Source organism: Heptranchias perlo, chromosome 3 (genome assembly GCF_035084215.1).
Source record: "Heptranchias perlo isolate sHepPer1 chromosome 3, sHepPer1.hap1, whole genome shotgun sequence".
Taxonomy (NCBI): Eukaryota; Metazoa; Chordata; class Chondrichthyes; order Hexanchiformes; family Hexanchidae; genus Heptranchias; species Heptranchias perlo.
In genome coordinates, this window is record NC_090327.1 from 56,609,852 (window position 1) to 56,636,120 (window position 26,269).

The 26,269-nt window shown below is 43.5% G+C and overlaps 1 protein-coding gene across 2 annotated transcripts in view; it reads right to left on the reverse strand.

The window, feature by feature from the left end:
* The window catches only part of adcy8 (adenylate cyclase 8 (brain)), a 100,433-nt gene that overhangs the window by 4,731 nt on the left and 69,433 nt on the right, over nt 1–26,269 (reverse strand). For both annotated transcript variants that reach the window (XM_067979755.1, XM_067979756.1), the window contains exons 12-17: nt 10,386–10,558; nt 8,575–8,656; nt 6,957–7,115; nt 4,897–5,043; nt 2,930–3,022; nt 2,689–2,803 (exon numbers count right to left, since the gene is read on the reverse strand). In XM_067979755.1, coding sequence (XP_067835856.1) covers nt 2,689–2,803; nt 2,930–3,022; nt 4,897–5,043; nt 6,957–7,115; nt 8,575–8,656; nt 10,386–10,558 — 769 coding nt within the window. The remainder of the gene's footprint in view (nt 1–2,688; nt 2,804–2,929; nt 3,023–4,896; nt 5,044–6,956; nt 7,116–8,574; nt 8,657–10,385; nt 10,559–26,269) is intronic.

Here is a 26,269-nt window from a genome sequence, read left to right on the forward strand (position 1 = left end):
ATAAGGATGCCGGGAAACCCACATATCCGGGTTTCCTGTCCGGAAATGCTCCCCATTGCTCTCTCCACGGCTCGGAGTGAAAATCCAGACCAAGGTATCTGTCATCCTGTTTAAGGTGGCAGACATGCTGGCTTCCAAAGTCTGCACAGCCATAGTCATGGCCTGCATACTCATTTGAGAGCCGTGCTTGAAGCTCCACGGAGGCAACCACTCTCTCCATGGCAGACATTCTCGCAATTACGGGCGACAACAATCCACTAGTGTTGGAGTTGGATTCCGCCATCCTCTCCACTATCGTGGAGAGTGTGCGTGGCATGTTTTCCAATACCTCCCAAAGTTTCAGCTGTACCTCAACCATTCTCATTCTCACCGCTGGCCCCCGGGCTTCAGTACCTGTGTCCAGCTGAGCAGAGCTTGGACACAGAGTCTCCACAGCTGCCCCTGCCACCAGTGTCACAAAAGGCATCAAGGGGTATGCTAGACACAAAAGGCATCAAGGGGTATGGGGAGAGGGCGGGAATATTGTATTGAGATAGATGATCAGCCATGATCATATTAAATGGTGGAGCAGGCTCAAAGGGCCGAATGGCCTACTCCTGCTCCTATTTTCTATGTTTCTATGTGTCGGCTCGTGCTCACTTGTGAGTTGTAAATCACCAGGTGAAAACCCAACTAATTGTCTAACAGGACCCACCGAAGTGCTAGTATTTGCACTGGTGCATGGCTATATGCCCTGTGACGATGTACCCTCAGAAGGAATGAGGTCCTATGAGGAATCGTTGTCATGAATCACCTCACATTCTTCCTGTACGTGTGAAGGCCCTGGAAGACAAAAGAAAGTGATATGAATTAGTCCTGGCAAAGTAACAATCTTGCCAATCGCCATATTCAGTCTTCTCATAGTTTATTCAGTCACTGATGAAATAAAGTCATCAAGTGTTTTAAAAATGTTTAAATTCTGTCACCAGGCATCTGTGAGCTCCCAGTCTCTCCATCTCCAATAGAGAGGGATGCAGATGTGCCACTTAGCTGCATGGCGTCCTCCTCTGCATCTGTGTGCATCACCTTATTTGTGGAAGGTCACTTCCAGTCCTTTCCCTCTCCCTTGCATTTTGCGCTCTCCTTCTACAAGGGGTGAAAGAACAGAACTGTGAGTGATTGTAGGTCATGTATTCACCCGATGGATGCAGTGCATTGGGTGAGGGTGACTATCAGACAAATGCATCATATTGCATACGGATTGGGGTGAGTGGAAACGGTGGATGGTAACATGGGGAGGCGAGGAAATGCATAGAAAGTGAAGGATGGTCGCTGCTGAAACTTAAGTGGGTGCGAGGAGTGATGCAATGGAGTATGCTTGGCACGACAGAGTGAGAGGGGGGTGTTGTACACCACAGGATGTAGGTGAATCAGCAACTATACTCACTTTTTCTGACCTGGTCAGGACATTAAAGCGCTTCCTGCATTGCATCCAAGTCTGGGGCACCATGCTCTTGCTGTTCGCCTCCTCAGCCATCTCCAGCCATACCTTCTTGGTCACAGAACCAGGTTTATTCTTCCCATTGCTCGGGGAAATTATTTCCCTCCTGATCCTCACTGCACCCAGCAGTACTTCAAGGGAAGCATCTGTGAATCTGGGAGCTTGCCTTTGCTCTCTGTGAATCCATGGCATCACTTCCTCCTTTCTCCTCTAAATTCTATTTTTGCATTGGCCCTTCGAATAGTAGACTTCAGATCGTGTCAAACAGGTATGCATTGCACCCGCTGCACAGCTTGGAGACGTGAAACCCGGAAGATAAAATGTATTGCTTCAATTAAGTTGCGATTGCAGATTCTGACCCGCTAACTTCATTTCTGGGTTTTGGGTCCGATAAACTTCACCCCTGCTCTCTTCCCAGCTCCAAATTAAAATCCAGGCCCTGGTAACCGAGTAGTATGGCCATGGAGTTATTTGATCACTATTATTTGAAAGGAAGTGGCAATTGACTTTATGGTGAAGGTAGTGATGGTAACTTGTCTGTACAAATCTTTATAGTTTAGTGAAGATGGGGGAAGATTATATGGTCCCATATTGGTGATATTTTCATTCAATTCCTAATAAAATGGTGTAGGAAGGGTATGTGGTCTCTCACTGGTGTTGATACATCTGTCCGATCTGTAGTAGTCTAGTGGAATGCGAAGGTTATGCAGACTCATGGAGGGATGTCCACCTTATACTAAAGAGCTTGTGCTTGAGAATTTGATGAGCTTAAAACATGATTAACCCATTGATGGAAAGTAAGAAATGTAAAATCAAAGAATTTTATAAAAATGTTTTGTTTCAGCAGCGAGTGTTCCAAGCACATCACTTAAATAAAGTTTTTCAGCTTTATAATTAGAATGGCATAAGGGATGAGAGTTTGAATGTTTCTCATGCTATTTGCATGTATGTTAACATTGCTAATATTATCCCAACCTGCTCTAAATTTGTCCTGTGTGTCTGCTGATACCGCAATATCTCTGTATAATATTGTCCATAAAACATTTTGAGCAAACCATTGAACTTTAAACATAAAATGATGAAAAGAGCATCCACATTCATTTTTTAATCTTTTCACACTTTTTGACATTTAAATACTAGTGAAATATGTAGAATTTTCCAGAACAAGTACAACTGAGAATTAACATGCATGTTCAAGTTATACTCACCAATTCGAAGTTCAAAGTTATTGAAGGAATGTTTATTTATTTCCTGTATACTTTCATTTAAAGCAATAGTAAAGTCTGCCAGAGCACACAGATGGTCCCATTTTTCTTCACATTGCTGTAAATGGTAGATGATAAAAGTAAACTTTGATAATGATTATATTAAAAAAAACAATGTATTCATATCTTGTATTTAAAATGTTAGCACTTGTGCCGACACAGTTTAAATAGTTTTCTTTTTTACCTGCTTCTCAGGAGACAAACCCGAAACAGCCATGTAAGTGCTTCCAATTGTTTTAATTTTTTCAATGTCCTGAAATCGCTCTTCACCCAACAACTGCAAGAAGTATTAAGAAGGCAAAACAGTCAAATATAAATGAGCAGATGTACTTGTCCAAAAAAATTGTATTTAGCCTGTTCCGATCAGTTACATCAAGTTACATCGAAACTACAGCACAGAAAGAGGCCGTTCAGCCCAACTGGTCTATACTGATATTTATGCTCCACATGAGCCTCCTCCCTCCTTACTTCATCTAACCCTATCAGCATATCCTACTATTCCTTTCTCCCTCATGTGCTTATCTAGCTTCCCCTTAAATGCATCTTTGCTATTTGCCTCAACTACTCCTTGTGGTAGCACGTTCCACATTCTTACCACTCTTTGCGTAAAGAAGTTTCTCCTGAATTCCCTTTTGGATTTATTAGTGACTATTTTATATTCATAACCTCTAGTTTTGGACTCCCCTTCAAGTAGAAACATTTTCTTTACGTCTATCCTATCAAACCCTTTCATTATCTTAAAGACCTCTATCAGGTCACCCCTCAGTCTTCTCTTTTCTAGAGAACAGAGCCCTAGCCTGCTCAGCCTTTCCTGATAAGTATATCCTCTCAGTTCTGGTATCATCCTTGTGAATCATTTTAACACCCTCTCCAATGCCTCTATATCCTTTCTTTAATATGGAGACCAGAACTGTGCACAGTACTCCCAAGTATGCTCTAATCAAGGATCTATACAAGTTTGACATAACTTCTCTGCTTTTCAATTCTATCCCTTTAGAAATGCACCCCAGTGTTTGATTTGCCTCCCTATCTCTATAACCTCCTTCAGCTCTGCAACCCTCCGCGATCTCTGTGCTCCTCCAATTCTAGCCTCTTGCACATCCCTGATTTTAATTGTTCCACCATTGGCAGCCGTGCCTTTAGCTGCCTAGGCCGTAAACTTTGGAATTCCCTCCCTAAACCTCTCCGCCTTTCTACCTCTCTCTCCTCCTTTAAGACACTCCTTAAAACCTACCTCTTTGATCAAGCTTTTGGTCACCTGTCCTAATACCTCCTTATGTGGCTCGGTTTCAAATTTTGTTTGATAATCGTCCCTATGAAGTGCCTTGAGTCATTTTACTACGTTAAAGGTGCAATAAAAATGCAAGTTGTTGTTGTTGAATTACATTAGCTCAGGTATATCCAAACTGCAGCACATGGAGCACCTGCGGCCCCCAAGCTCTGGCAATCCAACCCTCGAAGCCCAGGCAGCTGAGTTCTTATTTGCGGCTTTGTCCTGTTTAAATTCTATAGGCCTAGAGATTTGGAAAGGGCTAGTCTTATGGCTCTTGCCTCAACTTAATCAGAAAACCAATATCTGTTAGTATCAATAAGTTGAGATATATAAAAATTAACACAAATGTGGATTTAAACTTTATTTTTGGCTTCTGAGGCTTTAATATAGCTGAACTATGTGGCTTACAAAGACATTTAGTTTGGACACTCTGAATTAGCTTATGTTTGAACACTTTGAAGACTGTAGCAGCACCTCTGTACCAAATAAAATTATTGATTGTATGGATCCGCCTGTTATTCCCTTGTGGCCAAGACAGCAGATGGACAATCTTCTCCCAGTGTTCCACCAGTACACTCTGGGGTAGCATTAGGTGGCATGGGACAATGATGTAGGGACAATTCTCTCTCTGATTTCCCCCTAACGCTGTGGTGTTATGTCATACAAAAAGTATAGCCTCGATTTTAAACCTACCCCCCACGCGCCAACAAGAACATGATAAAAATTATGCATAGCCAATCTCCTTTGTGAAAGTAACAGAGGTTTGCCAAATGCTTTTTTATGAAGACAATTCACCTTTATACTTCAAAACCCGGCTAAAAATGTAAAAACACAAGACTGTTAAACTGTGAAGTACATGGCTAGGACTTTAAAGTTACCTCATCAAAATCTGCAATTATTTCATTCAGCAAACGTAAACATTCTACTCCTTGATTATTCATCTCAGTTTGAGAATAGAAGTCAGCAAATCCTGGAATTGAGGCGAACATCACAGCAACAGAGTCGTAAGACTGTGAATAAAGCTCCTAATGAGAAAAACAATAACAGTAATAAAGTAGTAATGAACAATCATCAACTTGTTAGATTTACAGTTTACTTCTGATAACTCAAAGTTGTTTTGTGTTAAAAAAATTGAATTATCCAATAATTTGAATTAAGCAACATGGGAATTCAGCGCTAAAAGTTGAATTATCAGATAATTTGAAATAACCAACTTTGAATTAAGAGAAGTAGAGTATATTATATTTAATTTGCAAAAGATATTCCCAGATTTTGTGCTTATCACTAATCTTAACTATAGGATAGGAAGGAAATGTAAAAGAAGAAATGGTTCCATAATCAGATTCCATAATGATTATCTCACGACACAGGCCCCCACCTACCAGCTTCTGATTTCTCACCAAGGCAAGACAGTCAGTCTGCTCAGTACAAATAACACAGAGGTTTGGCATCTATTCCAGTGCTCGCAGTTTTGTCCTGTTGTCTTATGTAGTAGCTAAAACTGAAGGCGGTAAAATAACAGGTACAAAGGCAGAGGGTCTCCATTACTGAAATCTGCAGAGTGTCCATGTGGAAGTCTTTCCATACAATCACAAACATTACAGATATTTATAATTTGCCCCAGGCTGATTTTGACAAGCATCCTTCAATGCTGTGACAGTATGGAAGTATTTAATTACATTATCCAATTGGTTTTGAACTCCTTCAATATATCCTCTACAGTAAAGAATGACCATTATAGAATCACAGAATCAGTGATGAGAGGACTTCTGGAAACGAATCATTCTTATTTGGCAAAAGTATTTTCCAGAGTCCTCTTCACTGATCTTAATCAAGCCTATCCTCTTTCCCTATTAAAGATCCATGATGTGGAGATGCCGGTGATGGACTGGGGTTGACAATTGTAAACAATTTTACAACACCAAGTTATAGTCCAGCAATTTTATTTTAAATTCACAAGCTTTCGGAGGCTTCCTCCTTTGTCAGGTGAACGATTTTTCACATCGTTCACCTGACGAAGGAGGAAGCCTCTGAAAGCTTGTGAATTTAAAATAAAATTGCTGGACTATAACTTGGTGTTGTAAAATTGTCTATAATTAAAGATCCACAAAGGGGATTTTAACTTCCGGGCAACTGGCCGGCCACCCGAGAGCTTCAGTGAGAAGCCCGCTCCATTTTAAGGGCCGAGCCTCATTAACATAGATGTGTTGAGCTGTACGCCCTGAACGGGCATCCTGATGCAGCTTTCTGGCTCCAGACCAGTGCAATATTGGGCGGCCTAGAGGCGGACTCAGTCACGAGAATTGTAGGTCCGTGGGGGAGGGTTAGCTCGGGGTGGCAACTGCCCACATTATTCTTGTGGTGCACTTCTGATCCTCCTGGCCCCCCAGAAATAATTTTACCTCATTTGACTGCTATTACTGAGGTTTTACTGAGCAGAGCATCCATAGCAGTGCTCCGCCAAATAGGCTGTTAAAAGGCATCAGTGTCCTATGCATGTTATAGGACCTCGATTTGCATGAATTCACAAAGCTCCAGCCTGATTCAGGTGGTTGCCTCGGCCGCCCATGAAAACACCCGAAGGAATATGGCGGCAGATTAGAAGCAAGGCAGTAAGTCCACCGCTATGATTTTAACTCTACTATTGCCTGGATTCTGTTGGATGGAGGGAGTTAAAATTGCCCCTACAAAGTTTACCGTAGGTGGTTAATGCCGTGTTGATATTGATGATATTGAAATTATAAAGGATTCTCACATTTGCTGTATGGAAGAGTTCATGATTGCTAAGTGTGGTGGCTGGTTGGCACATTTATAATCAATGTTTTTTGCATTCATTAAAGTGAATGAGCAGAAAATCATAAGCTGGTGAATGCAGAAGTGGAAAACCCTGGCTATAGATTCAATTAGTTTTAAATTTAGTGTCATTTAATGAACTTACATCATTGTCTCGATCCTTTTCCAAGAAATGGCGTGCAACATGACTTGGTAGAATATTCCGAAGCATATTTTCATTATGTTCTCGTAGCTCCTTCATTTCATTAACTTCCTCTTTTGCCTGTACACGCCAAAGGAAGTCCAGTCTTGCAGTGTATTCCAGCTATTTTTAAAAATTGTAAGTTTTTTGCATGTAGGTTTTATTGAAAAATTCAAGATTTCTCTCATTCTTTGTCAAACTCAATTTATATATTTTGCTTTTTACAAAATCTGTCCAACAACCCCATGACAACATGCAAAGTGAGCATAATGCCATCTTGTTCCTTTTTATGTCTTTTTATATTGTCCAAAGCAATGTTCTACATGGGTCATAATAGGCTTGGTTTGTACACCACACTCTGGGTCTTGTAGTTCTAATTGCAAATTGAAGATTGCAACTCCCAAGAAGCATATTTCTTGTACACACACAGCATGTCCCCAGGCACACTCTAGGTATTATAATTCCACAGGATGAGGGTGAAAATGTGAACTCTCATGATACATTGTATATACATATATACATACATACACATATATATATCTATATATCTATCTATCTATCAGAATTTGTCAACAGCAACTGGAAATTCCCAGAGGTGCAGGTGAAATTTCCAACTTAAGTCCCAGGTTTTAGTCAGAGGGGAATGCTAATGAGGAGAAAACAATTTGCAAGAATTTCTAATATCACATAACCAATTTAATGGGTGAGTTTAGCGATTTTCTTTTCAGAATGTTGTAATTTTTAATGTGTTTCTCATGTTATCAATGTTAGCCTGAAAATGCCATGATCCAGGGGGAGGTAGAACTGGCGTACAATTGCAGCAGAGGACACAATTTGGGGCAGCACCCCGATTCATTGGGTTACCACCCCATTGATGTCAAGTGAAAAATTGAATGAAGGTGGGGGGTAACGGACATGTGCTTTTTAAACCTGTCCCTGTAATATCGCAGAGCAACTTTGGACGCATTCCCTGGCCATCCTGGGAATTCCACCCAGCTCATCCGATTGGCCCACCAGGACCTACGCCTGCCGAGAGACCTACTGAAAGTCCAAAGTGGAAAAAACCCAAAATGATTGAACTCAGAGGGATTGATTATCTTTAAAAAGTTGGCCCTATGTTCTCTGAGATTAATGTAAAAAATAGTGTGGCCAATTTTCTTTGGCCCGATTTTGCCCCCTCATGAATGCCATCACTTCCGCACTCCCAGATCAATTTCCCACCCATATCCATTTTAGATTCACTTAAAATCGGATGGAATGGGATAAGACGATCGGGACTATATGCGACAGCAGACTGCTCTGCTTTGAGGCTGGTGGTGGGACCCAGGGGCCTGTGCCTCCCCCCTACCCACAGAGGTCACCTTTGGCCTGATTACAAAGAAGCACTAACATTGTGGAAATTACAGTCTTTCCAGTTCATGGAAGAAATGTGTTAGTGGTTGGGTAAACTATAATGAAGAAAATATAGATAGGGAATACAATAAATTATTAAGTTCATTACACAATTCTTTTGCTGATTATTTATTTATAAATGAATTCATTGTAATTTCACAGTTAATGAGCCTTTAGAGCTTGTCATTACCTGTTGTCCATGATAAAACACAGCCAAAAGAAACATTGCCATGAGCAGCAGGGAGGTCTCCTTTGTGCCTAGGAAGTCTCTGCTACAAGGATCAAATTGGAACAATAATTAATATTATAAACAACACGCTGCAGAGATCTTGGAGTTACAATTACTGACTTTGTAGCCATGGTTAGACCTTACACATTTTGGCTAAATAAATTAACAATGTAAATGTAGATTACAGCAAAAGAAATTGGCAAAGACAAATCCTTAAGAATAGAGTCTGAGAAGGTTCCTCCAGTCTCCTGCTATAATTCCAGTGAGAGTTTGGCAGGACCCACTGGAAAACTGTGAAGATTCAGTAGCTTGCCATGTAAAGGTCAGAACCTCCACCTGCCCCTTAGAAGGCAAATGCCCTCAGGAGGGAGGACTCAGGGGAAGCGGCTCACTATGCCCGGAGTTCATGCTCCAGTGGTTCAGTCAAGACCTGGCATATCTGTGGAGGCCGGTACGTCCATTAAGGTGTAGCATACGGGCCTCTACATGGGCTGATGTGGGTCCCACCGGTGGGGTCCAGACCAGGAAGCATAACTAGCAGGATCGTGACACGAGGAATTTCGTCCTCTACTTCTTTAGAACCTATTCTCATTTCCAAGCTGCTACTCCATTATCATGCAAAAAATCTTGGGGGATGATTTTTGAATTCCGCCAACACCACCTGTCCGAAGACGATATCAGGAGGCCTGAACCATTTTTGGGTTTGTCCACACATTCTGCCCATTTGTACCTGAAAATTGCAAACAAGATCCCAGAACCACCATAGAACCTCGATTTGTATACTTAAGCGGCCTCCCTCTGAAAACAGGCGGGCAGGCGGCCTGCTCAACCATTTATAAGATTGCCAGACAATTGCATCGAGCAGGCCTTGAGTTTCAATCGGTCACCGTCACCACCGCCACCCCCCCATCAATTTAACTGCCAGCGGTTCATTTTCAGGTCAGAAACGCGCAGCCGGCAATTGAAAATCAATCCCTTAGTCTTTTATTGCTGTTATTCAGGACTAATTGTTATCAACAGTTATTCTATAGAAGCATGTAGAATTAGAAAGCAATTGCTTCATCTTGTATGTCATTTAAACTATTGCAGGGTCCCTGAAACTGATTCTTTAGCCACAGAACTTCTTGCTTCATGCAGAAACTTTTGCAACAGATAAGGCAAATTTTAAATCTTTTAAAAAAAACATGAATGTTTCTTCTGGGCTCTCCTGATGGCTCAGTGGTAAATACACTTTGGGCTGCGGTACTGAACCACACAAGCCTTGAAGGCCCCAGATTTGATTTCTGTTATGAAATGAGTTACCTCATCTCAGGTGGAGCTGGAATACCACAGTTGGTCTTTTTTCTTTAAACTTTCTTTTTTATTAATGTAGTATTTTTTAGGTAAGACTCTCACTTTTTCCATAATTTTATCCCCTTCTTCTTCACTCACCTAGCCTGATACCTGTGTAACCGAGGGGGAGGATATTCAGTCCGCTCCCAGGCTGCCGCCTGAGTCTCCGGCCGCTGGGTGCTAGGAGGTACCAGAGACTGCTCACATATGACTGTCTCCTCCAAATTTCCCTTCATCCTGCTAGGGCATTCTTTAGTTTTTGCTTAGGCCTTTGCCATGCATTAAGGCTCAGGCTATGAACTGAGGGGAGTGGGACTTCATCCATGTCCATTCCTGATCCTGTGCACTGAGCATTAGTGTGCTAAAGCTAAATACTACCATGCTGCCACAAATTAAGTAATGTAATTAGTACTGAGTGAGATAGAATATTAAACACTTACTCTCCATTGTGATGGAAGTTGTCGTATCTAACAAAGAGCGAGCTGTAGATGGTTTCAGTCAGCAGTGAGTAAACTGCTATCATTATCAGCAGCACAGCAAGTTTCAAGATGGAATTCAGACGGAGAAACACTGCACAAGTCACCATCGCTAGCACCCCAGTAAACACAAAATACTGAACAGATAACACATAAGGGTTAGGTTAGAGCTTCAACTACATAAGGGGCAGAGATTCAGAGATTCTGTGAATTTGATGCAGGAATTTTAATGACATAGTTATTCTGGTAACTGCTCTCTTTCTTTTCTAGTTATTCACTGCTTTCTTTTAGGCCTTCCAATACGATAGCAACAACAACAACTTGCATTTATATAGCGCATGAAACAGCATCCTCTATCCAAGAGAGCCAACAGATCACCTTTTCCTTCTTTTTCCTTCCCTCAAAGCTTTAAAAACAATTAAAGTACACGAGAGAGGCACAACAGAAACAGAAACATGTCACCTTGCCCTTTGCCATGGCTATGTATCTGACCTTTATGAGGTGCATAAATTACCCTGGATGACTCAGTGCAATTTGCTCTCTTCCCTGTGGCTGAGTACCCAATCCCTTTTCTGCACTTGCTCCCTGACTCTTCCACTGAAATTATGAAGTGGCTGTATGAGGAATCATGGCATAAGTATGTGTTTTCCATGACTCAGAACGTTAGTACACCAATGCATTATGCACCAGACTGCCAGCCACGTAGTGCAAATTGGAAGTAATCAAAATTGTGCATCCTGTTCAATTTCAGTAAAATAATTATTTAGCAGTCTCAAAATTAGCATGTAAAATGTTGTTTGAAACCTCATTCAATGAAAGTAAAATCAGTGAGGCTGGGGCAGCATGTTCTGAAGGTTTGAGTTATCTCTGTCTCAGGCACACTGAGCAGAGCACCTAAAAATAATTCATATTTGTTTATAGCATATATTGAGTTTTCTTTACTAAATCTGAAGGTCTTTTTCCTTCCCTCAAAGCTTTAAAAACAATTAAAATACATGAGAGAGGCACAACAGAAACATATTACCCTAAAAGAAAGAACTTGCATTGTCATGAGTTCAAATCCCACCACGGCAGCTGGCGAATTTAAATTCAATTAATTAATTAAATTCAATTAATTAAATAAAAATCTGGAATTAAAATACTAGTATCAGTAATGATGGCCATGAAACTACCGGATTGTCGTAAAAACCCATCTGGTTCACTAATGTCCTTTAGGGAAGGAAACCTGCCGTCCTTACCCGGTCTGGCCGATATGTGACTCCAGACCCACAGCAATGTGGTTGATTCTTAATTGCCCTCTGAAATGGCCTAGCAAGCCACTCAGTTGTAAAATCTCGCTACGAAAAGTCATAATAAGAATAAAACTGGACGGACCACCCGGCATCGGACCACCAGGCACCGGACACGACAACGGCAAAACACCAAGCCCAGTCGACCCTGCAAGGTCCTCCTTACTAACATCTGGGGACTTGTGCCAAAATTGGGAGAGCTGTCCCACAGACTAGTCAAGCAACAGCCTGACATAGCCATTCTCACAGAATCATATCTTTCAGCCAACGTCCCAGACTCTTCCATCACCATCCCTGGGTATGTCCTGTCCCACCGGCAGGACAGACCCACCAGAGGTGGCGGTACAGTGATATACAGTCAGGAGGGAGTGGCCCTGGGAGTCCTCAACATTGACTCTGGACCCCATGAAATCTCATGGCATCAGGTCAAACATGGGCAAGGAAACTTCCTGCTGATTACCACCTACCGTCCTCCCTCAGCTGATGAATCAGTCCTCCTCCATGTTGAGCACCACTTGGAGGAAGCACTGAGGGTAGCAAGGGCACAAAATGTACTCTGGGTGGGGGAATTCAATGTCCATCACCAAGAGTGGCTCGGTAGCACCACCACTACTGACCGAGCTGGCCGAGTCCTGAAGGACATAGCTGCTAGACTGGGCCTGTGGCAGGTGGTGAGCGAACCAACACGAGGGAAAAACTTACTTGACCTCGTCCTCACCAATCTACCTGTCGCAAATGCATCTGTCCATGACAGTATTGGTAGGAGTGACCATCGCACAATCCTCGTGGAGATGAAGTCCCGTCTTCGCACTGAGGACACCATCCAACGTGTTGTGTGGCACTACCACTGTGCTAAATGGGATAGATTCAGAATGGATCTAGCAGCTCAAAACTGGGCATCCATGAGGCGCTGTTGGCCATCAGCAGCAGCAGAATTGTATTCCAGCACAATCTGTAACCTCATGGCCCGGCATATTCCTCACTCTACCATTACCAACAAGCCAGGGGATCAACCCTGGTTCAATGAGGAGTGTAGAAGAGCACGCCAGGAGCAGCACCAGGCGTACCTAAAAATGAGGTGCCAACCTGGTGAAGCTACAACTCAGGACTACATGCATGCTAAACAGCGGAAGCAACATGCTATAGACAGAGCTAAGCGATTCCACAACCAACGGATCAGATCAAAGCTCTGCAGTCCTGCCACATCCAGTCGTGAATGGTGGTGGACAATTAAACAACTAACAGGAGGAGGAGGCTCTGCAAACATCCCCATCCTCAATGATGGCAGAGTCCAGCACGTGAGTGCAAAAGACAAGGCTGAAGCGTTTGCAACCATCTTCAGCCAGAAGTGCAGAGTGGATGATCCATCTCAGCCTCCTCCCGATATCCCCACCATCACGGAAGCCAGTCTACGGCCAATTCGATTCACTCCACGTGATATCAAGAAACGGCTGAGTGCACTGGATACAGCAAAGGCTATGGGCCCCGACAACATCCCAGCTGTAGTGCTGAAGACTTGTGCTCCAGAACTAGCTGCGCCTCTAGCCAAGCTGTTCCAGTACAGCTACAACACTGGCATCTACCCGACAATGTGGAAAATTGCCCAGGTATGTCCTGTCCACAAAAAGCAGGACAAATCCAATCCGGCCAATGACCGCCCCATCAGTCCACTCTCAATCATCAGCTAAGTGATGGAAGGTGTCGTCGACAGTGCTATCAAGCGGCACTTACTCACCAATAACCTGCTCACCGACGCTCAGTTTGGGTTCCGCCAGGACCACTCGGCTCCAGACCTCATTACAGCCTTGGTCCAAACATGGACAAAAGAGCTGAATTCCAGAGGTGAGGTGAGAGTGACTGCCCTTGACATCAAGGCAGCATTTGACCGAGTGTGGCACCAAGGAGCCCTAGTAAAATTGAAGTCAATGGGAAACAGGGGGAAAACTCTCCAGTGGCTGGAGTCACACAAAGGAAGATGGTAGTGGTTGTTGGAGGCCAATCATCTCAGCCCCAGGACATTGCTGCAGGAGTTCCTCAGGGCAGTGTCCTAGGCCCAACCATCTTCAGCTGCTTCATCAATGACCTTCCCTCCATCATAAGGTCAGAAATGGGGATGTTCGCTGATGACTGCACAGTGTTCAGTTCCATTCGCAACCCCTCAGATAATGAAGCAGTCCGAGCCCGCATGCAGCAAGACCTGGACAACATCCAGGCTTGGGCTCATAAGTGGCAAGTAACATTCGCACCAGATAAGTGCCAGGCAATGACCATCTCCAACAAGAGAGAGTCTAACCACCTCCCCTTGACATTCAATGGCATTACCATCGCCGAATCCCCCACCATCAACATCCTGGGGGTCACCATTGACCAGAAACTTAACTGGACCAGCCATATAAATACTGTGGCTACGAGAGCAGGTCAGAGGCTGGGTATTCTGCGGCGAGTGACTCACCTCCTGACTCCCCAAAGCCTTTCCACTATCTACAAGGCACAAGTCAGGAGTGTGATGGAATACTCTCCACTTGCCTGGATGAGTGCAGCTCCAACAACACTCAAGAAGCTCGACACCATCCAAGATAAAGCAGCCCGCTTGATTGGCACCCCATCCACCACCCTAAACATTCACTCCCTTCACCTTCTCGAGGGCAATTAGGGATGGGCAATAAATGCTGGCCTTGCCAGCGACGCCCACATCCCGTGAACGAATAAAAAAATTAAAATTATATAGCACCTTTCAGGACCTCAGGATGTCCCAAAACATCTTACAGCCAATTCGGTACTTTTAAAGTGTAGTCACTGTTGTAATGTACCACTTTATCACACTCGCAGGATGCTCAAAAGCATTTCACACCTTTTTTTCTTGGCTCCACTTGGGCCCTTCTCTCCTCTCCCTTCCTCTGCCTGTCACCAGATCTTGCCATCTTTCATTTCTTCCCTCTCAGGTATTTTGATTTTGCCCTCCCCCTCCAATCCGAATCCATCACTACTCCTCTGCCTTCTTATATCCTGCTGCTGTCCCAGGCTTGAATCCCCTTGAATAAGCCTACAGCTTCCCCTTGTGCCTCTCTCAACATTCTCTGAAGGACCATCGAGACACCGGTCACTGCTCCCTTATGAGCAGTAACCCCAACAGCCCAATCCTCTTCTCTTGCTGACCCTCCTGTCAACTATACCCAGTGGAGTTAACCTCACAACCTCCTTCCCGTTCTGCTGACCCCATCCATCACTGCCCCCTGGACTCTGCTGGTCGATCAACAATCATCGCGCCTCTCCACATTTCCCTCAGAATGTCCGTTCACTCATGAATAAGGGTGCTTACCATCCAGGACCTTGATTGTATTAACATCCCGGCTTTGACTTAAACTTCGCACTCAACACTTTCCACTACCATTCCTATCTAAATAACTGTGGTGGTGGTGTGAAACTTATCACCAAGTCACTTCTTGGACTCTGCCCCACTCCTCTAGCACCTCCTCCTTCTTTGAGCATTTCATGCTGTTCGACTCTTCACACTTCTCCTTTAAAACCTTCATTGTCTAAAGCCTCACCAAGCTTCAACCCAAGTTACTCCTTCAGGTATCTTCCTTCATTTCATTCCTTAGCTTCTGCACTGACTGGCTTTTCATCCACGGTTATTTCAATCTCCAACTCAGCAACCCCTGCCCTCTCTTTGAACTCATCGCTCTTCTGTCCCCTCTAAACCTTTCCCTCCACATAAACTCTCCTATCCATATTCCAGTCTTATCATCTCCCGTGGCCTCTCCACCCCGTGGCCTCTCCACCCCGTGGCCTCTCCACCCCGTGGCCTCTCTACCCCTGTGGTCTCAAAGGGTGACAAGGCCATCTCCAACCACTTCCTTGTATCCCTCACCACCCACATCCTCTTACTCCCTTCTAATCCCAATTGCTTCTGGGTCCATCCCTGGGAAAAACTGTCTCCCAAGTCACTTACCATTGCTCCTTCAAGCTGTTTACTGCCTAGCCTTGATCCTCCATTCACCATGTTACCTCTGCTGCTGTTGATTTTCTCAACTTCTCCCTCACCTTCACCTTTGATGCCCTCATTCCCAGTCAAACCTGAGCACATAATCTAAGCTGATACTTCAGTGCAGTACTGGTGAGGCTCTGCACTTTCAGAGGTTCCATCTTTTGGATGAGATGTCAAACTGAGGGCCCATCTGTCTGCTCAAATGGACATAAAAGATCCCATGGCACTATTTAAAGAACAGAAGAGTTCCCAAACTATTATCTAGCCAACATTTATCCCTCAACCAATACCACTAAAACAGATTACCTGGTCATCTATCTCACTGCTGTTTGTGGGACCCTGCTGTGCATAAATTGGCTGCTGCATAACAATTTTGACCACTTCAAAAGTAATTCATTGGCTGTGAAGTGCTTTGGGACGTCCCAAGAACAGGAAAGGCACTATGTAAATACAAGTTCTTTCTTAAAACTTTTACTCTCTCCCATCCTGGTCGTTCCCCCTGGTATGGCCCCCATCCATGGTGCCTAAAGTCCAAGGGGTGCAAGCTTGAGCCTATCTAGCACACAACTGGCTTAATCATCCATCGCTAAATCTAGCTGGACCACATCAAGAGCTACCAGGCTTCACTCTCCTCTGCCAAAAAACACCGTACACTCTAGGATCATCCTAGAGAACAAAGATAACCTCTGGTTTCTTTTCTCCATTAAAAATTATGTCTGTAACCTTGTCCAGCTCTGAACTTTCTGTTCCTCTGATTACAGCCTCTTTTACACCCCCTCCTCCCTTGACCCCACCATTGGCGGCCATTTCTTCAGCTACTTAGACCCCACGCTCTGGATTTCCCTGTCTCATCCCCTCTGCATCTCTCCTTGTTTAAGATCCTCCTTAAAACCTACCTCTTTGACCAAGCTTTTGGTCATCCTTCCTTCTTTGGCTCAGTATCCAATTTTTTTCCTTATGTCGTTCTGAGGCTCTTTGAAATGTTTTTCTGCATTAAAGGTACTATATAAATGCAAATTGCTGTTGTTGAGTTACTGTTGAAGTGCAGTCACTGTTGTGATGTAGCCAAACATGGCAGCCAATTTGCACAGAGCAAAGTCCCACAAACAGTAAATGAGATGAATGACCAGTTACTCTGTTTTTGGTTAAACAACAACAGAAACAACTTGCATTTATATAGCGCTTTAACATAGTAAAACATTCCAGGGTGCTTCACAGGAGTATTATCAAACAATGTTTGACACCGAGCACCATAGGAAATATTAGGGCAGGTAACCAAAAGCTTGGTCAAAGAGGTAGGTTTTAAGGAGCGTCTTAAAGGAGGGGAGAGGTTATAGGGAGGGAATTCCACAGCTTAGGGCCTGGGCAGCTGAAAGCACAGTTGCCAATGGTGGAGCGATGAAAACCAGGGATGCGCAAGAGTCCAGAATTGGAGGAGTGCAGAGATCTCGGAGTGTTGTAAGGCTGGAGGAGGTTACAGAGATAGGGAGGGGCAAGGCCATGGAGGGAATGTTGGCCAGTACACTAGGAAAACACCTTGCTTTTCTTTGAATAGTGCTGTGGGATCTTTTATTCCACCAAGCAGGTATAGGAGTCTCAATATCTCACTTGGAAGATGGCATCGCTGATATTGCGGCACTTCCTCAGTACTGCACTGAAGTACCAATCTAAATTGTGTGCTCAAGACCTGCATTGGGGCTGGGATCCAAATTCTTTTGGGGTAGAAATTGGTTATAGCTCGTTTTCGGACACATAACCAACGCTGCACAGATAGTGTGTGCCACAACCGGGAGGCCTCTGGATCACCTGAAATTGGACCTTGGGTCTTATTTGAGTAATTTGGTAGAGCTGCCGGCGTCAGGCGCGCCTCCAGAGGCTGCTCGCCCATTTTAAGGGGAACAATTTTGGGCCACTTGTCATGCCAGCAGAGTCCATCAGCTATGGAGGGAGGAAATGACAATGGCGGGGGGTGGGCTGCTTAGCCACTGAATATTCCTGAGTGGAGGAGGCCTGTCGCCTGCTCTACTCAGCGTGCCCAATTTAGCAGAGGGGTCCTAAAACAAGCGTAAGGCCCTCATTTACATATGTAAAGGACCTAAGGGGGCTGGTTTTCGACAGTCACCAGGGAGGCCTGAAAAATTGGATGAGCCAACATGGGATCGGACATATTTCAGGCATTCTTGTGGCACAGGGCATTGCCTCCAGAAATTGGTACTTTTTGTGTCCATTTTCCAACTGCAGTGAGGACCAATTTCTCCCCCTCTGACTCAGAAGCAAGACAACTGATCCAAACTCATACTTACAGCAATTCCACAAGATACCATGTTATTGATATATGAACCCTCAGCACAGGCGCATGTGCATTTACAAAGTTATTTTTCTTTCCTGGGGAGAGGGGAAGGAAGCAAGCATATTATTAAGGATGGAGCTCTCCTATTGGCTCTAACAGGGTCCACTGAGATCAGGGGAAACATTTGTAAAATGAATAGATTTATAAAAGCGTATTTTGTGTGAATGAGACTTTACATGGGAGTGCTACATTGGCACAGTGTTTTGGAAGGCCAACATGCTGTGCCGAGGTAAAACATGAGTTTACTGCCATGGTTATCTATTAATAAGTTAGCACTAAATTAGTACTGCTGACCCAACCTTTTATCAACCATGGAACTTGAATGGTATTGTTGTCGTTTGTGACATGGTACACTCAGGACTGAATAAGCTTTACCCATACAAATCTGAAGCTAATGGATTCATTTCCATTACCTCAGGAGTTGCTGCAGCAGCAACCTCTGTACAAAATCTGCATCACAGTCATTTGTAAATAATATTAAAATACACTTTTACATTGGTTGTCAAGTGCTTAGAGATGTCCCGAGGGCATGATAAGGTGCTATATAAATACAATTTCTTTCTTTTAGTGTAATACATTTCTGTTGTGTCTCTCTACAGATCCTCATTTATTTTAGGCTATTTATTTCAAGCTCGGAGGATAGAAAAATGAACACCAAATTTTGTAAAGAAAACTTAATATTTGTGCAGTGAACAAATGTAATATTCAGAAATTATTGAATTGATTCTTTAGAATTTTACAACACCAAGTTATAGTCCAGCAATTTTATTTTAAATTCACAATTTACCTGAGGAAGGAGGAAGTCTCCGAAAGCTTGTGAATTTAAAATAAAATTGCTGGACTATAACTTGGTGTTGTAAAATTGTTTACAATTGTCAACCCCAGTCCATCACCGGCATCTCCACATCATGATTCTTTAGAGGAAGTGGATCAGTTTCATTGGCTTTGAATATTACAGCTTGGAAATTACTGTGAGTGATGTTACAGTAGGATCGCTTAACACACTTGCATCAAATTCCTATGTCCACTATTTCAATGGAGGCATTAACCCATTTATCTTAAATGAGTTATTGCCTCATTAAAATAAAGGAGAGAAGAATTTGATGTCAATGCTTTAAGTGGGAAGTAATTTCCAGGCTTATCTAAATTTAAATAATTATTTATAAGAAACAAATAATTAGAAGTTTATTTCAGGACAGAGGTGCATGTGGACAGTTAGCTGATTTTGCTGAATTACTGGAACATCGATCTCATGGAATGTCATATCATCTGAATCCCTCAATCGGCTATGTAGCATACTGCCAGCTATCTATTAATTCATATTCTATGTAGATTGGGAATAATCAAAGCAATCTCAGTAGTGATAATTTGCACCTTGTGGAATGCAAACAATAATACACAAGTACAAGGGATCCTTTAAATGACAAAGGGGTTGAAAGCCTCATTCTGCCATCTATAACGGTTTGATTTGAATTGAGTTTGGGCAGTTTAAATCAGTTGCCAATGGATTGGAGTCTAAATCACAAAACGGCCTTAGTGAGGTTGAAGGTTGAGGAAGAATAAAAGGTGCTTTGGTCTGCATCTGGCTGCCATTGCAGGAGGGCATAATCAGGTTAGCAGAATGGGCCAATAGGTACCAGATACAGCTCAATGTAGAAAAATATGAACTAATACATTTTGGGAGAAAACAGCAAAAGGAAATATACCCTAAATGGTATGATTCTTAGCAGAATGGAAGTGCACATACATAGCTCTTTAAAGGTGGAAATGCTGGTAGAAAAGGTGAGTAGAAAAGTGTCAATCAGACTCTGGGCCTTATATCTGGGGGCTTTAAATAAAAAAACAAGGACGTAATGTTGAATTTGTACAAGATGTTGGTTGGGTCACAGATTGTGTATTGTGTGCAGTTCTGGGCTTCCATTATAGGAAGGATATCAATGCCATGAAAAAGGTGCAGCAAAGATTCACTAGTGTAAGGTATTGGTTATGAAGAAAAGCAACGATTAATCAGGGCTTTTTTTACTGGAGCAGAGAATGTTAAGGGCAATCTAACAGAGGTTTTCAAAACGATGAATGGTTTTGAGAGGGTAGATAGTGAAAGATTGTTTCCACTGGTTGGTAACCAGTGAGGAATAGATTCGTCATTGTCACTAGAACAACAAAGAGGAAAGTTATGAGAATTTTCTTTTCCACACACAGGGTTATTAGAATTTGGAATGCTTTTCCACAAGTGGCTATAATGGCAGAGACTGTAACATCATTTAAAAGGAATTATATAAGTATCATAGGACACTAAATTGGACTGTGTAGTGCCTGCTGTTTTGGCGCTACACGGCCTCTCCGACATCCAAGATGGCGTCTTGGATGCGCACGCATGTTTCCAGCATGACGTGCGCCGATTGTCATCTTGGTATAGGAGTTAGCGCAGGTGCAGATAATGAATGTTGGAAGCATGCAAAGTAGGGAGAAAATGGCTTCAATCAGTGTGCAACGCTGATTTAAAGTGAAAGACGCAATTTTGGGACTTAACGCTCAAATCAACGCAGTCTTAATCCCAACCATCTGAACGTGTCTTAGAGTGCCTATTTAAAGGGACCATGCAGGATTTACAGGTTAGTGGCTGGATTATTGCTTCTGGCTGCTGAGACATTTGTAACTGTTTTTGGAGGTCTTCTATACTTGAATACTAGGACTAGGGGACATAGCCTAACATTTAGAGCCAGGATGTACAGGAGTGAAGTTACGTAATGCTTCTACATGCAAAGGGTGGGAGAATTTTCGAACGCACTTCTGCAAATGGTAGTTGATGCTAGCTCAATTGTTAATTCTAAATCTGAAATTGATAGATTTCTGTGAACCAAGGGTATTAAGGGATATGGGGCTAAGACGGGCATATGGAGTTAGGTCACAGGTCCACCATGATCTCATTGAATGGCAGAACAGGCTCGAGGGGCTAAATGCCACTGCTACTTGCCGCCTCCTGATATGCACCACCATCTCCTGCAAGAAAGCGGGACGTGTGTCTAGGTGATGTGCCTGTTATGGTTGAATAGCTGCTAGTGTTTGTGGCCTGTGAGTTGTGGGTGGGCAGCTTGCAACAGTGGTAATGTGTAAGGATGAGAGGAAGCATCTGGTTGGAAGAGTTGAGTACTGATGGAAAGAGTTTGTTGGTATGTGGGGGATGGGGGTGTGGTGCGTGGTGCAGTTGGTAGGAGACGCCACTTGACAGTTGACCTCACTCACCTTGACCACTCATGTCAAAGCATTGAACTTCTTCCTGTACTGCATCCATGTTCATGATACTGTGCGCCTGGCATTGACTTCGTCCCCCGCTGCCTCCCACTTTTGGATATATGTCTGGAGGGCCTCTTGCCCCCTCCCCCCACCACCCCTTGCGGATATAGGATGTCCCTCCTTCTGTCCACCTCTTGCACCAAGGTCTCTAGTGCATCAGCAGAGAACCTTGGTGCACGCTCTCTCGCAGGCCTGGTACCAACTCAGATCGGCAGATTGGTGCGGTCTGGCGTGCAGATTGGAGGATGTGGGATTTAGTGGTGCGCAACCTTTATTCAATGTTTTAATATAAATCATCAGTGTGCAAACATAGGGATGGGACCTGCATCTGTGTTTTACGTGTGCGATGTCTGAACTCCGTTCAGACTCCGTGCAGACATTAGACTGTTATTTTCAGCAAATAACAAGTAGCAGCTACCTTTAAGAGATTTCGAAGAAACATCTTCCCTTTTACGAGATTGGTCTCCCCCTGCTGGAGGAAAGTGCAAATTGCATTGATTCCACATGCAAGGCCCGGAATGGAATGCTGATTGCAGGTTAGTACTCAGGCCGGCTGAAACTCGTGTCCTGCCTGCGCAGGGGTCATTTGGCGTGGCGTAATAGCGCATCACGTTACCCGGGCCCAAAAACGACCCTTATCCTATTTTTCCCTCATAGTATCATAGTAGGCACAGCACAGGAGGAGGCCCATTGTTCTTGTGCTGGCTTTTTGACAGAGCTATCCAATTAATCCCATTCCCCTGCTCTTTCCCAATAACCCTGCAAAATTTTTCCCTTCAAGTATTTATCCAATTCCCTTTTGAAAGTTACTATTGAATCTGCTTCCACCACCCTTTCAGGCAGTGCATTCCAGACCATAACAACTTGACGTGTAAAGAAATGTTTCCTCTGGCTCTTTTGCCGATCACCTTAAATCTGTGTCCTCTGGTTACCGACCCTTCTGCCACTGGAAATAGTTTCTCCTTATTTACTCTATCAAAACAGTTCATGATTCTGAACACCTCTATCAAACCTCCATTTAACCTTCTTTGCTCTAAGGAGAACAACCCCAGCTTCTCCAATCTCTCCACATATCTGAAGTCCCTCATCCCTGGGACCATTCAGTAAATCTCTTCTGCACCCTCTCTAAGGCCTTGACATCCTTCCAAAAGTGTGCTGCCCAGAATTGAACACAATACTCTAGCTATGGCCTAACCAGTGTTTTAAATAGGTTTAGCATAACTTCCTTGCTTTTAAACTCCATGCCTCTCTTAATAAAGCCCAGGAACCCATATGTTTTTATAACACCCTTCTGAACTTGCCCTGCCACCTTCAAAGATTTGTGTACATACATCCCCAGGTCTCTCTGTTCCTGCACCCCCTTTCTAATTGTACCATTTAGTTTATATTGCCTCTCCTCATTCTTCCTACTAAAATGTATCACTTCACAATTCTTTGCATTAAATTTCATCTGCCATGCATCTGCCCATTTCACCAGTCTGTCTATGTCCTCCTAAAGTCTGTTACTATCCTCCACATTGTTTACAACATTTCCGAGTTTTGTGTCAGCTGCAAACTTTGAAATTATACTCTGTCTCCCAAGTCCAGGTCATTAATATATATCATAAGGAGCAGTAGTCCTAATACAGTCCCCAGGGGAACACCACTGTATAAGAACATAAGAACATAAGAAATAGGAGCAGGAGTAGGCCAATCGGCCCCTCGAGCCTGCTCCGCCATTCAATAAGATCATGGCTGATCTGATCCTAACCTCAAATCTAAATTCATGTCCAATTTCCTGCCCGCTCCCCGTAACCCCTAATTCCCTTTACTTCTAGGAAACTGTCTATTTCTGTTTTAAATTTATTTAATGATGTAGCTTCCACAGCTTCCTGGGGCAGCAAATTCCACAGACCTACTACCCTCTGAGTGAAGAAGTTTCTCCTCATCTCAGTTTTGAAAGAGCAGCCCCTTATTCTAAGATTATGCCCCCTAGTTCTAGTTTCACCCATCCTTGGGAACATCTTCTAGTTTCACCCATCCTTGGGAATATATACTTCCCTCTAATCTGATAAACAACTGTTCACCACTACTCTCTGCTTTCTGTCCCTTAGCCAATTTTGTATCCATGCTGTCCATTTAATTCCATGGGCTTCAATTTTGCTAACAAGTCCATAATGTGGTACTTTATCAAATGCCTTTTGAAAGTCCATATACACAACATCAACCGTACTACCCTTATCAATCCTCTCGGTTATTTCATCAAAAACTCAATCAAGTTCGTCAAACACGATTTTCCTTTAAAAAAATCCAAGCTGACTCTCATTTATTAGCCCATACTTTTTCAAGTGCCAATTAATTTTGTCCCAGATTATTGTCTCTAAAAGTTTCCCCACTACCGATGTTAGGCTGACTGGCCTGTAATTGCCAAATTTATCCCTCTCCCCTCTTTTGAACAGGGATGTAATCTTTGCAATCCTCCAGTTCTCTGGCACCATCCCCACATCTAAGGAAGTTTGGAAGATTGTGGCCAGTGCCTCCCCAATTTCCACCCTCACTTCCCTCAGTAACCTAGGATGCATCCCATCTGACCGAGTGACTTTTCTACTTTGAGTACTTCCAATCTATTAAGTACCTCCTCTCTATCTAGTTTTATCCTATCCAACATTGCTACTCTTCTCTAGTGAAGACCGATGCATACCCTCTGCCTCCACAAGAAGATCTCCTTTTTTGTCACTAATCGGTCCCACCCTTCCTTTGACTACCTTTTACTATTTATATGTTTATAAAAGACTTTTGGGTTCCCTTCTATGTTAGCCACTAATCTATTCTCATGCTCGCTCTCTGCCCCACTTATTTCCTTTTTTAGATCTCCTCTGTACTTTCTGTATTCAGCCTGGTTTTCTACTGTATTAACCTTATATTCCTCATAAGCTTCCTTTTTCTGTTTCATTTTACTCTATATCTTTAGTCATCCAGGGAGCTCCAGCTTTGGATGCCCTTCCTTTCCCCCTCATAGGGATGTGTCTACTCTGTACCTGAACTATCTCCTTCTTGAAGGCCTCCCATTGTTCAGTTACTGTTTTGCCTATCAATTTTTGATTCCAATCCACCTGGGCAACGTGCCTTTTTAACTCACTGAAACTTGCCCTCCTCCAGTTAAGTATTTTCACATTTAATTGTTCCTTGTCCTTTTCCATAACTTTTCTAAGCCTAATGATATTATGATCACTGTTTCCCAAATGCTCTCTCACTGAATCATGCTCCATCTGCCCCACTTCATTCCCCAGAACTAGATCCAGCACTGTTTCCTTTCTCATTGGGCTGGGAACACACTGTTCAAGAAAGTTGTCTTGTACACATTTCAGAAATTCCTCCCCCTCTTTGCCCTTTACACCGTTAGAGTCCCAGTCTATATTGGGATAATTGAAGTCCTCCATTATCACTACTCTATAGTTATTGCATCTTTCTGTAATTTGCCTGCAAACTTGCTCCTCTATTTCCTTCCCACTATTTGGTGACCCAGATCAATACTGCCACCACCACCCCTCCCCCCCCAACTCCTTTCTTTCCTTCCCTATCCCTCCTGAATACCTTGTAGCCAGGAACATTATGTACTCAATCCTCCCCTGTCTTTGAGCCAGGTTTCTGTTATTGCCACTATATCATAGTCCCATGAGGCGACTTGAGTCTGCAGCTCACCAACCTTATTTACTATGCTACGAGCATTTACGCACATGCACTCCAAACTCATCTTAGACTGTCTCACATTTGTCCCCTGTTTGATCCCTCCTATTTCTGAACTATTCTTTACCCTAGTTCTATTTGTCCTCCTCTTCCTCTGTGCACTTTGTTTCTCCTCTCTAATGTTTCGTCCTAGTGCCTACCCCCTGCCAAATTAGTTTATACCCTCCCCCAAAGCACTAGCGACCCTCCCCACGAATACATTGGTCCCAGCTCTGTTGCGGTGCAACCCTTCCATCTTGAACAGATCCCTCCTGCCCCAGAACTGGTCCCAATGCCCCAGGAATCTGAAGCCCTCCCTCCTGCGTCATTTCTCCAGCCACACATTAACCTGTCTTATCCTACTATTCCTATACTCACTAGTACATGGCACTGGGAGTAATCTAGGGATTACTACCTTTGAGGTGTTGCTTTTTAACTTCCTCCCTAGCTCCTGAAACTCTGACTGCAGGACCTCAACCCTTTTTCTTCCTATGTCATTGGTCCTTTAAGTACCCCAAAGACAGAATCTATTGGGTTGGAATTAAGTATTTGAAAAGGAAGAATGGAATATGTTCCAGGGAAAGGTTGTGGAATTAGAGTAATTAGCTCCAATTAAGAAAGTAACACCAGCATAGATATGATTGGTCAAAGCCACCTTCTGTGCTGTAATTTCTATGATTCTATATCTGATGTTTCTTTAGTTTCCTTCTCTAGTATCTCTCCTATCTCCCCATATGCTCTCTCTGAGCTAATCTTGTCCATGAGATCCACCCCCTGCTTCCTTGACCCCATTTCCACTATACTGCTGACCACCCAACTTCCCTTCCAGGACCCACGGTTAGCTGACATTATAAATGATTCCCACTTCTCAGATACTGTCCCCCTTCCTTCCAAAATCGCCATCATCACCCTCCTCAAAAAAAAAAATCCTCGACCGATCTGTCCTTGCAAACAACTGCCCCATCTTCAACCTCAGCATCCTATTTGACCCTGAGCTGAGCTTTAGACCCCACCTTCTCTCCATCACAAAGAGCGCGTATTTTCATCTCCGTCAGATCGCCCATCTCCTCCACTGTCTCAGCCCATCTGATGCCAAAACCCTCATCCATGTCTTGGTCGCCTCCAGTGTTCGCCTCGCTAGCCTCCCATCCTCCACCCTTCAACATGTTCAAGGACTCTCCAAAGTCCTTGAACATGTTGTCACCTTCGAAATCTGTGCCCA